Genomic DNA, 13,836 nt, shown 5'->3' with positions numbered 1-13,836 from the left:
AGAATGTACTATATAAACAGCATTGTAAGAGGTTTAATTGATCTTGCATTTAAAACATTCATCTAATGTATAAAATAAATGGAAGTACAAAAAATTTTTCAAGGCAGATTTAAATTGTTTTTTATTATGGGACAGATCCTTTATTGAACAGCTAAACTGTTAAACACCTTAGTCCCAGTATAATATGTTCCCTTCTGATAAACTTACAAATGAGACGGTGGATGCAAATAGATTTGGTCCTAGTATTAATATTACATGATGAATTTTCAGGCTCTTGCAGGAAATTCCTTGACTAGCCGAACAACTGTTAGCTTCTCAAAGGACTGCTGTGTATATGAGAAACTGATTACCTGATATGAAGGCATCCAGAATTCTCATTCAGCTAGAAAAAAAAATTTTTGAAGAAAAGTAACCCTGACCTACTTATTTTTTACCCTGAAGATGGAGGCGACATGTACCTTGTAAACATCAGTTAACTTTTAGGGGACTAGACAGCATTATATCCCAGAAGACAGAACTCTCCATTTTTATAACGTTATTCAAAAACCATGTGCAGTGTGCACGTGTTCACCCACCATGCAGTAGTTCTCCTAGCAGCCACTAACAGTGTTACCTGTCATTCTCCCTTATATATACGAGGGGGGACCCAAAAATAACCGGAAACGACCTGTTGCGCGCGCATGCTTTGTAGTTACGAGTTGTGCTGCTAGGTGGTGTTAGCTGGGGGTCTCCCGCGACTGTTAGTGAGCTGGCGTCAGTCTGAGTTAAGTGGTTTGTCTGTGGTGCTCTGTTGTGTGCGTTCCTGTTTCAACCCTTTGGCGATTAGTGAGATGGCCGACCAGAAGGAACAAAGAGTGTGCGTGAAATTTTGCTTTCTGTTAGGGAAAACTGCAGCCGAGACTGTTGGGATGCTTCGGCAAGCCTTTAATGATGATGCTTTGGGGAAATCACAGGTCTACGAGTGGTTTTCCCGTTTCAAATCTGGCAACATGTCAACAGAAGACATGCCACGCCCCGGGCGTCCTTCGACAGGAAGAAATGACGAAAACATTGCCAAAATCAAACGTGCAATTGATGAAGATCGTCGAAAGACCATTGACCAACTTTCTGAGGAAACGAACATCTCATGGAGCACGGTCCAGCGAATTTTAACCGAAGGTTTGCACATGAGACGGGTGTCTGCAAAATTTGTTCCTCGCTTGCTCGGAGATGACCAGAGAGAAAACCGCGTGAATGTTTGCCGCGACTTGAAGAGTGAAGTGCAGTTTTCCCTAACAGAAAGCAAAATTTCACGCACACTCTTTGTTCCTTCTGGTCGGCCATCTCACTAATCGCCAAAGGGTTGAAACAGGAACGCACACAACAGAGCACCACAGACAAACCACTTAACTCAGACTGACGCCAGCTCACTAACAGTCGCGGGAGACCCCCAGCTAACACCACCTAGCAGCACAACTCGTAACTACAAAGCATGCGCGCGCAACAGGTCGTTTCCGGTTATTTTTGGGTCCCCCTTCGTATGTCATTATGGTAGAGGCTAGTTGAATTTGCAGTTTTGTTCCAGTATAAGTATCTGAAATCTTTCACACATTTATCCACCATATCCTAGGAAGGTCCCCAAGCAAAAACTAAAATGAAAACATGTTCTTCTGACTTTGTATTGGGTTTCTATAAGAACTTTTCTCATGTAGCCAGCAGATTCATGTAACTGCCATACCCAGGTTTCCGTACATGCTGGATAATGTGTAGTTCTCTGTAGTCACATAGTTGGGTCTTGAATTACTACAAATAGTTTGTGTCGGACGAATATTATAGAAACTTATAACAACTTTATATTTTGTTGAAATGTGTGACTGGTAGTTGGAAGTGTACAAAAACACTTTCAGTTAAGTTGGTAGCAGTAACTTGTTCATTAATTATATATTTCTATTACTTCAGCCCTGTACTTATTCTCTTGCACTTTATTTGTGCAAATAATTGCTGAACTTAACGTGAATGCGTATATGAAGTCGAACTGGGCTTCTTTGGTTAAGAAAGAGGATGAGGAGAAGAAGAAGAATATACATTTTAACCAAATACTTCACTGATTTTCGTCCACGAAATAAATAAGTAGATATATTGCTTTTTGTTCACATCAGGAGGTCCATTTTTGAAAAGATTACTAGTTTATGGCAGACCTGTATAATGTAGTTATGATGAAGCTAGAAATCTTGAGGCTGGTATTGTTGTTTAGAGAATCATTTTTTCATTGTATGGGAATAAATTTTAATATGGGAACATCTTGAAAGTTAAAATTACTGTTTTCTTGGATGTGCTGTGTAATATTTTGTTGGCATTTCAGAGGAACATGTTTCTTTCATCTTCAGAGAATTCTTCAAAATATCAGTAAATATCTACCATAGTACATGGCATCACATCTCGAAAGAATTTAATGAAGGAAATAATGTAATATTAAGGTAGAACTTAGCGAAGTAAGTTATGAGATCAGAAAGCAGATGTGATAATCCTGTGTTTCTGAAGTGTTTGACTGCTGTAGAAAGGTATGCTTTTCCTTCATTATTCAAGTTGTGACTATAGGGCTTCACATTTATTTCACATCCATTGCCCGAAATACATTTAATATGCAAAACATTTTGAAAATTTTCTGTACTCCCATCTTCAGGTGATTGGTTATAAATATACTAACATATTTTGCTTGAACTTTCATTTTCAATATTGATGATAATAAGTGGAGCCTTTCAAATATCTTATAGGCCAACCAGACTCTTTGTTATATTCTGTTCAGAAAGTAACCATCTAATACCATACATAATTTAATCAGTAATTGATTACTAATGTATAGCGTCAATATTGAAACCATTTTTAATGACCTACAAACACAAAGCTGTTACCTGACCATACATGTTTTGGCCATTATGTTATCTGTGAAATTTACTTATGGCATAAATAGTTTATAACATGGGTACTGAAGTTCTCCGAAGGCACCTACTCAGTATCAAGGGTCTGTTATATGTATTGTTATTGGCTTCTCAAGAACTCATGGAGTTGATTAGTTAGTGCCAGCTAATATACTCTCACAATTTATATGTCTAACTATAGACAGAGTGTGGACTGGTGAATAGATTTATTGACCACTTATACACATGACTCTGAACTACAAGCACTTACAACACTATCACCAGTCTCCACACTTTACAAATCACTTCACACTAAGTCTTGTCCGGCCTGCAGTGTCTTCACTGGTCATTGCTTGGTATCAGCTTTCAGCAATAGAGATTCTTCAGCTTCTGTTCTCATGTCGTTACTGTCTGTCACATATCCCACAACTGAACTATAGTGCCATCCCTTCTCAGTCTCCTTGCAGAACTCAACTCTCAACTGACTACTGACTGGATCGCCCCCAGTTGTCTTTATAATCCCATTGATTGGATGGAGTAGTAAACACCATTTCAACAATAACTCTGTTGTTGCATGTGTGTTCATTGCCGCGGGAATGTGTTTACCGATCCGTTGCCTAGAAATGGGTTGCATAACACCTTTGTTTATTCGCCTGTCTTGCAGTAATTGTGTAGCAACGGCTATACATGCTACAATACTAATGGCTGAGCCTGTGTCAACTTACATACTAATGTGTTATTGTAAGCATTAGCTCAATGGCAAAACAGTATGCAACAACTGAAACTAATGGAATCAGAGAATGCTGAGCAAGAGCAAATTTGAAAAAAAGAGGGGACAGATGTTTTTTACAATGGTATGTTGATATAATTATTGACTTTTTGGACATTTCCAATTGTCCTGTTTTAAATAATAATAATGATGATGATAATAATAATAAACCAAGACAATGGATAATGTCTAACGAGGGGATCAGAGCTGGATATTCTAGTAACCCATTCAATTTTCTGGTCATTTTTATGGTCTCAAATACTTATTAAGAGGGCTGTCGTTAAACATTTCAGATAGTTGTCTGGAAATTAAGTTTGTGACCTATCAGAGTTTGAATTGTTAGGTTTTTCATTGGTGTATACTTGTTTTCAGTGACAGAGCAGAGTCCATATTGAGAAGCTGTTTGTCACTTAGCCAATTAAGAAATTTCCTGGCTTTTGCAGACCCCCAAAGGTCCTTTACCATTTTCACAAGAGCCATCCACTGAACCCTATCTTGAGACAGCTGAATCCAGTTCACACCCTCACTTTTTGTGCCTTTTTTTAAGATTCATTTTAATAGTGTCCTATCATCTGAGTCTAGGTTTTCAAATCTGCCTCTTCTCAGGTTTTCTGATTAAAAGGTTAAATGCTTTTTTAACCTCTCATTCATCACATTCTCTTTCATTTGACAATGTTTACATATAACATCCTCCTATTAACTCCTCTGTCTGAAGTCCAGATGTTTCCCCCAACACATTCTCAAACACCTTCAGTCTAAATTCTTCCCTGTAGGTGACACATGCAGTTTTATGTCCAGACAAATGACATTAATGTACTGGTAATAGATTGAGATTGCATTTTGAAGTAGTTGCAGATAAAGTTATTCATATGTTCATGGTCATCTTGTGTGTTTCAAATAAATTAATTTTCTTCTTGTAATGTGTGTACAGTGTCCCTATATGCCAGTATTGATGAAAACAGTTAGGTGGTATATGTCAGCTTTGCAGCTCCAAGTTTAAGTTTATGAAGTTACAGCTTCATATCAGGTCACGCTTTATTGCTACGTGTATTGTTATGCCCAGTTGTTTTGTTCTGATGTTGATACTCATGCCATTTGCATGTGTGAAGGTGGCACATTTATATTGTACAGATGTTTGTTGGCAAGTTCATAAAATGTAAAATTGACACACCTTGGCACATAAAATCCTGTATTCGTCGTCGGTAGTATTGGCCCCTTTGGCAGGTAGAGCCATTCCCCTGCGTCTTATCTCTTGTTGTATATCCGTCAGATCAAATATACTGATGGGGTCAACCTTGTGTCTGGCAATGAGCCCCACTAAATATTCAGTGTAGTGTTGCCTGGGGGGAGGAGACAAGAAAACAAAAAATAAAAAAGCGCACACAAAATAAAATAAGTACCTTGAGCAAATGATCCCGATAGATGAGGTCCAATGTTCCATATGGTCTGGGAGGTAAGCGCATGCTTGCTCGTCTAACAAGAGTTTCGAGATCACCTGTGCTTAGAATGCTTAATGTATCCAGTGAGTGCTTCCAGATTAGTTTACTTAAATACTCTACATAGTGCCTCCTGGAATGGAAAGATTAATTTCCTTTTGTAAATTGACATGGTAACATTTAATTTGGAAAAGTAAAAGGAAGGGTATATTTGTCGTGTTTGCTGTAAAGTAGACAATATTGAATCCTTCAGTAATATGATGATATTTTGACATAGTATATCTTCCTTTTGCAGACCTCAAATCATCTTTTCATAGCAAATAAGATTATATAGTCTGGACACTGTCAAGAGATTAACTCACCACTTAATATAATTCTAAATTACAGTATGTTAATAATTGAGGACTGTGTTCAGGTATGTTTGTAGAATTGCTTTCCTCTTGAGATATTTCCTAAATAGGAAATTGAAAACTTACTTTAAGTGACCAGGATGAATATCTAATTTCCAATTCTACGATTAATTTGCAAGTCATACCTGCATTGTGTGAAGCCTTATTTCACACTCTTTAATGCAATTGAAGAAACAGACACTAGGTTTTTGGGCCCTCACCTGCAGAGTCCTGCCTGTCCTTCTGCAGTATCTCCATTGCAGACAGTGTCAATCATTCCTGCAGGCGTTTCCTTTTGCACTTGTACCAGGCACTTCAAAGTTTCACCATTCTGCTCTTGAGTTTTCAGGTTTGTTGGTAGCTCTGTGTCAAATGCGATGTTGTGTTCCTGTACAGGAAAGTTATTGCTTCCAGTATATTTTGGCACTTTCCAATTACTTAGCTATCATACACTGCATTCAGTAACTTAAATGTGGCAGGAGACATTCAGTGTTGATGTTCTACTGTATTATGTGTAGTATAATAAATATTGTGGCATGTCACTAGAAAGCTGGAAGGAACGGTTGAGATCAGAGTTGATTTCCTAGGCAATGACCAAGGTTCCCACGACAACAGCTAGGAAGCAGAACGCTAGTAATTCCTAACAGTGGAGTTTTCACCGTTACACACAAATTGTTGAAGCAGCCTTTCGGTAGCAGCAAGCAGAATGAACCTTTCGAGATGGGATTACCTATTGAGTGCACATGGAATTTGTAAGAGTCCAACTGCGACAAGAGACAAGTTCAGTTTTTGTGCTTGACCTTAGAATAGTAGTCAGTCTTCAGTTTGGATTCAACTATAGCAGGAGCAGTAATTGTGATACTGAAATTGTTAGTAATTGTGCTTGCAAGTGTAGAGGGGATTGGCCAATAAACATATTTGCCAAATCTGAGACCCAGATGAATTTTCTTGTCACGTTACGTAAGCAACATGTGACAATATTGTTTATTAGGATCACTGGTTAGGATTGCATATTATTGAGCAAGTTGGCTCAAGTGGTAACACTTGCGACTTGTATTATGGAAGTGTCTCTTTGAAATCTTGGCCAGGTCAGTATCCTGACTGAGGTTTTCAAGCTTTTTATTAGTCCATCAGGTAAATTCTGGGTTAGTGTGTCAGGCTGTGAATGCTCTCATTCACATCCTTTGTGATTTGTTTATTAATCATCCTGTCATTTTACACTATACAGTCCGAGATACTGAAAGTGCTGTTCTATAAAGCACAGAATAAATAAGATTACATGTACTTTTCCTATTTAGTTGTATAATTTACTGACTTTTCAACTCCATATCAAGTTATATTCAGAGTTTATTATAAGGAGCTGTAACTAAAGTTGAATTGAATAAAATAATGACACTCTAAGTCAAACAACTTTGAATTCATTGCTTTAAAGACCAGTTTGGTCGACATCTTTAATTTTTTGTTTTCATTTCCATTTTAAAGTAAGTGTTGTTTCTTTATAAAATGATCCATTACAAACTAAGTAATTTGGTTGTAATAGATTTAACTTAGAACTGAATATGATATGAAAATCATTGCAGAGATTATGACAATCATACTGACAGCAGAGAAAAGTTGACAGTAAGAGACCATGTTGGTTTTTCCTTCCATTCAGGAGTACACATGGATAATGAAGTGTCATTCCATACTGTCTCCAGTGTCTTGTTTCTCATATTGGAGTCACTTCAGTAGCTTGAAGTTGTTAAGCTATCAGTGCAGTATTCTCTGTGTTGGAAAAGTAATTTAAGGCTTTTTGAGGAAGACGTCTGACACAAAAATTCTGGTGTAAGTCTATAGATGTTTTCCACCAGCTGGTCACAACTTCACTGTAAGGTTTCCCTGATTACTTCCTTTCCAGACACCTATATAAGTTGTAACTGACTATCAGCTGTTATTCCTGGAAGTTATGAAATTCGTCTTTAATTGCCATCTCTATTACCCTTTCAAAGTGACTCACACAGATCTTATGCAATATCTACAAACATCCCTTTGAGTGTGCATCATCAGATAATGGCTTAGAGTATGTCAACATTGGAATGTTACAACCAGAATCACCATACTAGAGATCTGGTTGGACATGCAATACTTCTCCATAAGGTTGCCTACTGAAGGTATGGCATATTCTTAAAGATGCTTCAGGTAGCTTATACTTGTAATTGTGACCAATAGGCATGTGAGAATGATATTCAGTAATTCCAGGGCTGAATTCATGTTACATCATTGGACTAATGGTTTTATATATACTACCACAGTCAATAAGTTCGTGGAATGGTCGCAAAGCGTACGGGGATTTATTGCCAATATGTTTCAGCAGTGTTTTTGATAGCTATATCAACGTTGGCATACTTGCATAGCAGCTAGTGGCAACTATTTTGAGGGCTGATGTGGATCTGTGTAAGTGTATGTGAATACCTTGTAATATGATACGATAAAACCACATTCCATGAACTTACCGCATATATCAGTACATTGCATGGGCATCAAGGTTACAGAAAATTGAACCTAATAACATGAAAATCTGGATCACAATTCATGTATCACTAAATACAAAGAACAGATGACTGATAACCAACCTGTTAAAGGAAAAATATGAACACAGTTTGGAAACAAGTCTATAATATTACAACTTGCTGAAGGTTGGTCAGGGACAATGATCATTCTAACAGAACTGGGGGTCTATAAAGCCTCCTGCTTTCCTGATATACTGCATATTAGACAATGGAAGTACTACTGTACTTCATATTATCAGACATACATTTGAAATAATGAAGCACCTTGGACATGTAAACAGGAGGACATACTGACTCTGGCAGTGCTTGGTGTTACTAATTTGTGGGGCCCAGTCATTCTCATGACCTTTGGGGTGCACTCTGATTTAGCTAGCTTCTGAGTCAGAACAGGACCAGTCACAGAGCAGTCCATCAAGCAACAAATGCAGTTAAGCACCAGACATTGGTCCTGAAGATGGCCACAGCAGTGCTACATAAAATGCTTGAAACTAACAACGTGGTTAAATCTGACACTTACTATCATGTACTGTTGCAATTCTTAAGAGTGATGAATATAAGTTTTGAGGTTTGGCAAGTGGTGATCATTGCAGTTGTGGGTTGTGGCACTGAGTAATTTTGTAGGTTGATGCAGACATTTTAGAGAAACATGCTGCCCCCTCTTTCAAGGTTGAAGGAGAATATTATGACTTTTGAAAGGGTTGTTTCTGGCCATGCCAATCCTGTTGACCCAGACTGGGCTTCATTTTCTTATCCCCCCCAGTTGGTCTGATGCTACCTTCCTTGCAGCCTTACTATTGCCCAGCCAGTTCCTCACCCTCCATTCTTAAGCCATGAAGATGGAGGCAGTATATTCCTTGGAAATGCAGCATCTTCCAACAAGATTACTTGGTGTCACAAGCAAGAAGACAACAATCTGAAGAGTTAATAATGTGGAAAAAATGAAACAGTTTGTCTTTCTGGACATGTTTTCCAGTAGCTGTGAAGATATTTAATAGTTATGTTAGCAAGGCAGAACTTAGCAAATTGCAAAGGTTGGCTTGCTTGGGTATCACAGGAGCAATTTGAACATCTCCAACAGCTGCACTGGAGACACTCCTTGGGCTCCCCCCACTGCATCTACACTTGGAGGCAGAGGCCAGGGCAGGAATCTGCCGTCTCCAGTGCAGTGATCAATGGAAACCTAAATCCAGTAATTTTGGACATGCATACATAACTCAGGACATGAAAAAAGAACCCATATTACAAATGGGGTCTGACAAAATGATACTGAGACATATATATGAAAAACCCTTCACAGTCAGATTTCCTGACAGGAGTGAATGGGAAGATGGGTTTCGGCCCGATAGGGAAGGGGGACTGATCTGTTATACAGATGGTTCCAAGATAAATAAGGGCACTGGAGCTGGTGTGTTCTGCTATGGCACAAGGCGGAAACTTAATTTCAGCCTTGAGCAGTATGACAGTATTCCAGGCAGAAGTATATGCCATTAAGGCATGTATTATGGAGAATTTAGATAGGAACTACAGAAATAAGAACATCTACATTCTATCTGACAGCCAAGCTGCACTTACAGCGCTTGACAAACACCAGATCAACTCAAAATTGGTTTGGGATTGCCACCAAATTCTCATGGAACTGGCCAAACATAACAGGGTAGAACTGATATGGGTGCCGGGGCATGAGGGTATTGCTGGAAACAAAATAGCAGACCAATTGGCCAAGATTGGAGCTGAACACCCATTCATAGGACCTAAACAAGCCTGTGGCATCTCTATAGGAGTCACCAGAAAGGCAATCAGGGACTGGACAAATATGAATCACAAGAAATACTGGGGATCCTTGATTGGACTCAGGCAAGCAAAGGGACTCATACGAGGACCCTCTACTAAGAGAGTGAAGGAACTGTTGAAGTTAGACAGGAACCAGCTACAATAGGTGGTAGGACACTGTCACCTCAAAGGACACCTCTTCAAATTGAGACTAAGAAACAATCCAACTTGTGAGAGGTCTCAAGAAGAAAATGAAACAGCCACACATATCCTGTGCGAATGTGAGGCCTTAGCTTATTTAACATTGCGCCACTTGGGTCAATATTTTATGGAACCAAGTGACTATTTCGATCTCCCCACATACATCCCACACTTCATTTGAAGCGCAGGATTGTTGAGGGGATAATCAGAAGGGGAGGCACAATAGATCACTGTGGTTGCGGTACAAGGGCCAAGAAGGCCCAGCCCTTATACAGTCATTCATTCAATAGTTATGTTTGTACACAGTCATGTTATTCTGTACCTTAAGTAGTTCCTGCAGCTGTGCAGGCTCCTTGTCCCTTAGATAAAAGATACAGTTGCGTGGGTGGTGAGCATGTAGGCCTAGCTTTGCACAGTTTGGACCTACAGTGCACTTGGCTCCCATAGTGAATGTTTTGCCACAGCCACAACAGAATTCATGTTTGCACTGGCTGCATGTGAAGTGTATGCAACCTCCTCTTGCCAGTGAATAGCGGAACTTGCACTTTGGACAGTCAATACCATGTTCAGCCAAGTGTTTAGCCAGTCCTGCTGCCTGGATCTCAGGATCATTCGCTTCTTTCCACTCAGCAAATTTTTCGCATGTAATACCCTCATGTTGCTTCTCCCACTGAAAAATTATTAAAATGTTATAATTTTTTAAAATATCAGTCATAATCTTTTGTCCTTTTGTATTTGCACATTTGGAAATATAACATGTCACAGTGATGAATTTTAAATTTTAGTCCATTGGATTGAAAACACAAGTATTTAACTTTTCAAGCTATTATTGTACTAAGTAAATTCCAAGTATTCTTATAGTAATTAAAATGTATATAATGCAAGTTATAGAATGTGACTGGATGATATTTATGAAATTCACTATGATTTCAGTTGATGTTCTACTGTTGTTTTTGCTTCCAAAGTTTAAAAGTGTACTCTTGTGCTATCAAGAAGAAGCAGTTATTTGTATCATTTTTCTAACCAATGGCTTACTGTATTAAAAAATGAATGTTTGCTAACATTTTCATTATTCAGTGTCATGAATTCAGTAAATATTATGGGGTGCAACTTGTAGGGTTTTCTTTTTTGCCAAGCTCTGAATGTTTATAGTGAAGGAACTGTAGAACTGAATTAAATTAATGTCAATGTCCAATGCTGTATACTCTCAAGTCTGAAATCTTCTTTGCCAGCATCACATGCTTCAGTTTTCAGCAAGTAATATTTTCTCCTTTAAAGTTCTACAGCTGCTTGCATAAATATTGAAAGGTAAATGACTTTTTAGATCAATTTATAAACATCTGTAAAAGTACTGCATCATACTTCTCGTTGTTGTTGGAGCCTTTCTTGTACATTTAAAATCTGAATGGAATATTTAAAAAGTTGTTCCTCTTTTGCAGGTATGGGCACATCAGTTCCTAGTGGTAGAAGTTTGTTCACATTGGTGGGGATTACATTGAGAATGGGACAATATAAGTTATGGTGTTCATTTATATTTAATGATTGTATTTGTAGCATATATTAATCATATTGTCACATGTCACAGTGACTAAAGATGGGGTTTGGATTGGTGATTGGATTTACTAACCACCTCCAGGTCATAACTACAATTAATTATTACACTATTCATGCTTTACACAATTTACAAACACTCCAAACTAATCTCTTCAGTCTCTCTGCACTAGTCTTCACGGATTTATAACACAGGAACTATAACAGTCTCACTGAATTACACACACCAAATATTACACATAAATAAAGTCTTCTAATCACACATTAAGCCTTCACCGGCCGACTTCTAATTCTTCTCCTACCAAGAACTGGCTTGCTTGTTTACGTGCTTCTGCTGCTACTACTACTCATAACTTGTAACTGCTGTACCCCTCCAGCTGACTGCTATCCTCTTGTTGGCGTGCTTCTGCCGCTACTGTTACTTGTAATTGCTGTACTCCTCCAGCTTACTGCTATCCTCTTGTTTACATGCTTCTGCCACTACTGCTTACTCATAACTGCTGTTCTCCTCCAGCTCGCTGCTATCCTCTTCTTGGCATGCTTCTGCCGCTAATACTCACTCATAACTTGTAACTGCTCTGAACGAATTGTCACCTATTTATATAACCATGAAACAGATATGGACGCACAGTAAACACATATCACGTGATCGCTGCCCTGCCAGTCTATTGGCGCATTGATCAGAACTACAGAAAACACAGCTACCTCTGTTTGTGTGTTGGACCGTGTTTAGAGAGTTGTTGCCTGGCAATGCGTTGATCAAATCTGTTACAATGTGCATGAAACTTCTGAAATGTAGGTTATAGATATATGTGACCTTTGTGTTGATAATTTTGTAACTGTACTGTAGATAGCATAGTTGAGTGAGGCACTATGCTACAAGCCAGAAGGTCTGCGGGTTTGAGTCCTGATGAGTTCATTTAATTTTTTGAATTTACCTAATCCTTCCAGCCGCAATATCACCCTGGGACTGACTCATCTTGTAACAGAAATGACTACCAGGAGGGAGGGGGGGGGTGAAGGGCAGTGGGCATGTAAGGCTCACAACATTACCACCATCTGTGAGCTGATTGTCTAGATGTGGGAGCCTCGAACCCCTATGGGCCTTCATGGCTAGTTACAGGCACAGCTTTACCTTTTTTACTTTAAAATGTTTCTCTGAAACAGTAGAATGTGTATCAACAAATTTTGTAATTATTTAATGAATGCTTAAGAAGTGGTTTTTGCTAAAGGCATTAGTACAGCTTAAGATTTTGGTTCATAAATGTGCAGAATACAATTAAAATAATATTTGAAAATGTTGAGAATGTTAGGAAAATAATGATTTTGACCATCATCACTGACCAGCAGTAGTGTGCTTGCTGACTAGTTCTGGTCAGGCTGAGTATTCCTTCTTTTTGAAATTAGAGTGTGTACTTTGCTTTAGTTGACAGAATCAGAGTCATACTCACTGGTCGTCTGCAGGATGCGCATGTTACTGAACGGCAGTCAGGACAGACCAACCTCTTTTGGCGGGGATTGGCAATAAATCCAGAACAACACTGGAACAACATATTCAAACATCAATAGTTCTGTAAAATTGTCTTCTTGATTTTTTTTGTGACGTAATGTGAATCTTACCTTGACACACCATTTAAAGTTGGGATCTTGCATTAATGTCCGATCTCTTAGTTTCCTCTGGAAGAGCTCATGAATTGGTGGATCAAGAAAGCTTTTTAGTAAGATGTCAAGATTACTGAAGTATTCTAATGCTTCATCGTCATCTTGCATTTCTGGTTCCTTGCAGAATGGACATACAGCATCATTTATATTGCGATCAGTAATCTGGATTGTGAAGTAGTTCTTTGCACAGTCCTTGCAGCAGCAGTGAATACATTTGAGCATGGACACCATCTAAGTGGGTAAAAAGTAAATTGTTACTCCAGTCCTTCATTAAAGGTAAAGCTATCCATGAAACAGGGCATGGAGACCCATAGGGTTGTGAGACATCGAGGCTTCCACATTTTCTAGACAGTCAGCTCACAGATGGCAGTGAGGTTGTCAGCCATTTGCACCGGCCACCCTTTATCCCCAGGAAGATTCCTGGTACTCATTTTTGTTAGAGGCTGAGTCAACTCCAGGGCCATAGTGCGGCTGGAAGGATGAAGTCAATTGAAAAATCCAGTGACCTCATTAGGAATCAAACCTGTGACCTTCTGGCTTGTAGCATAGTGCCTCAGCGATAGCGTTAATTGGTTGAAGCACTATGCTGCAAGCCAGAAGGTCACCCTATGG

General features: G+C 38.8%; 1 protein-coding gene across 6 annotated transcripts in view; it reads right to left on the bottom strand.

Moving 5' to 3' along the window:
- The window catches only part of LOC111871673, a 114,258-nt gene that overhangs the window by 3,163 nt on the left and 97,259 nt on the right, over nt 1-13,836 (bottom strand). For 5 of the 6 annotated variants that reach the window (XM_023864927.2, XM_023864933.2, XM_023864932.2 and 2 more), the window contains 5 exons: nt 13,183-13,455; nt 13,014-13,103; nt 10,334-10,681; nt 5,713-5,879; nt 4,838-5,006 (listed from right to left, as the gene is read on the bottom strand). In XM_023864927.2, coding sequence (XP_023720695.1) covers nt 4,838-5,006; nt 5,713-5,879; nt 10,334-10,681; nt 13,014-13,103; nt 13,183-13,455 — 1,047 coding nt within the window. Of the gene's footprint in view, nt 1-4,837; nt 5,007-5,066; nt 5,236-5,712; nt 5,880-10,333; nt 10,682-13,013; nt 13,104-13,182; nt 13,456-13,836 lie in introns of all 6 variants that reach the window. The other variant, XM_023864928.2, reaches the window with a different exon arrangement.

This window comes from Cryptotermes secundus, unplaced genomic scaffold, assembly GCF_002891405.2.
Source record: "Cryptotermes secundus unplaced genomic scaffold, Csec_1.0 scaffold262, whole genome shotgun sequence".
Classification (NCBI taxonomy): domain Eukaryota; kingdom Metazoa; phylum Arthropoda; class Insecta; order Blattodea; family Kalotermitidae; genus Cryptotermes; species Cryptotermes secundus.
The sequence above is the reverse complement of the archived record's forward strand: the minus strand, read 5'-3'. Positions and strand labels throughout refer to the sequence as shown.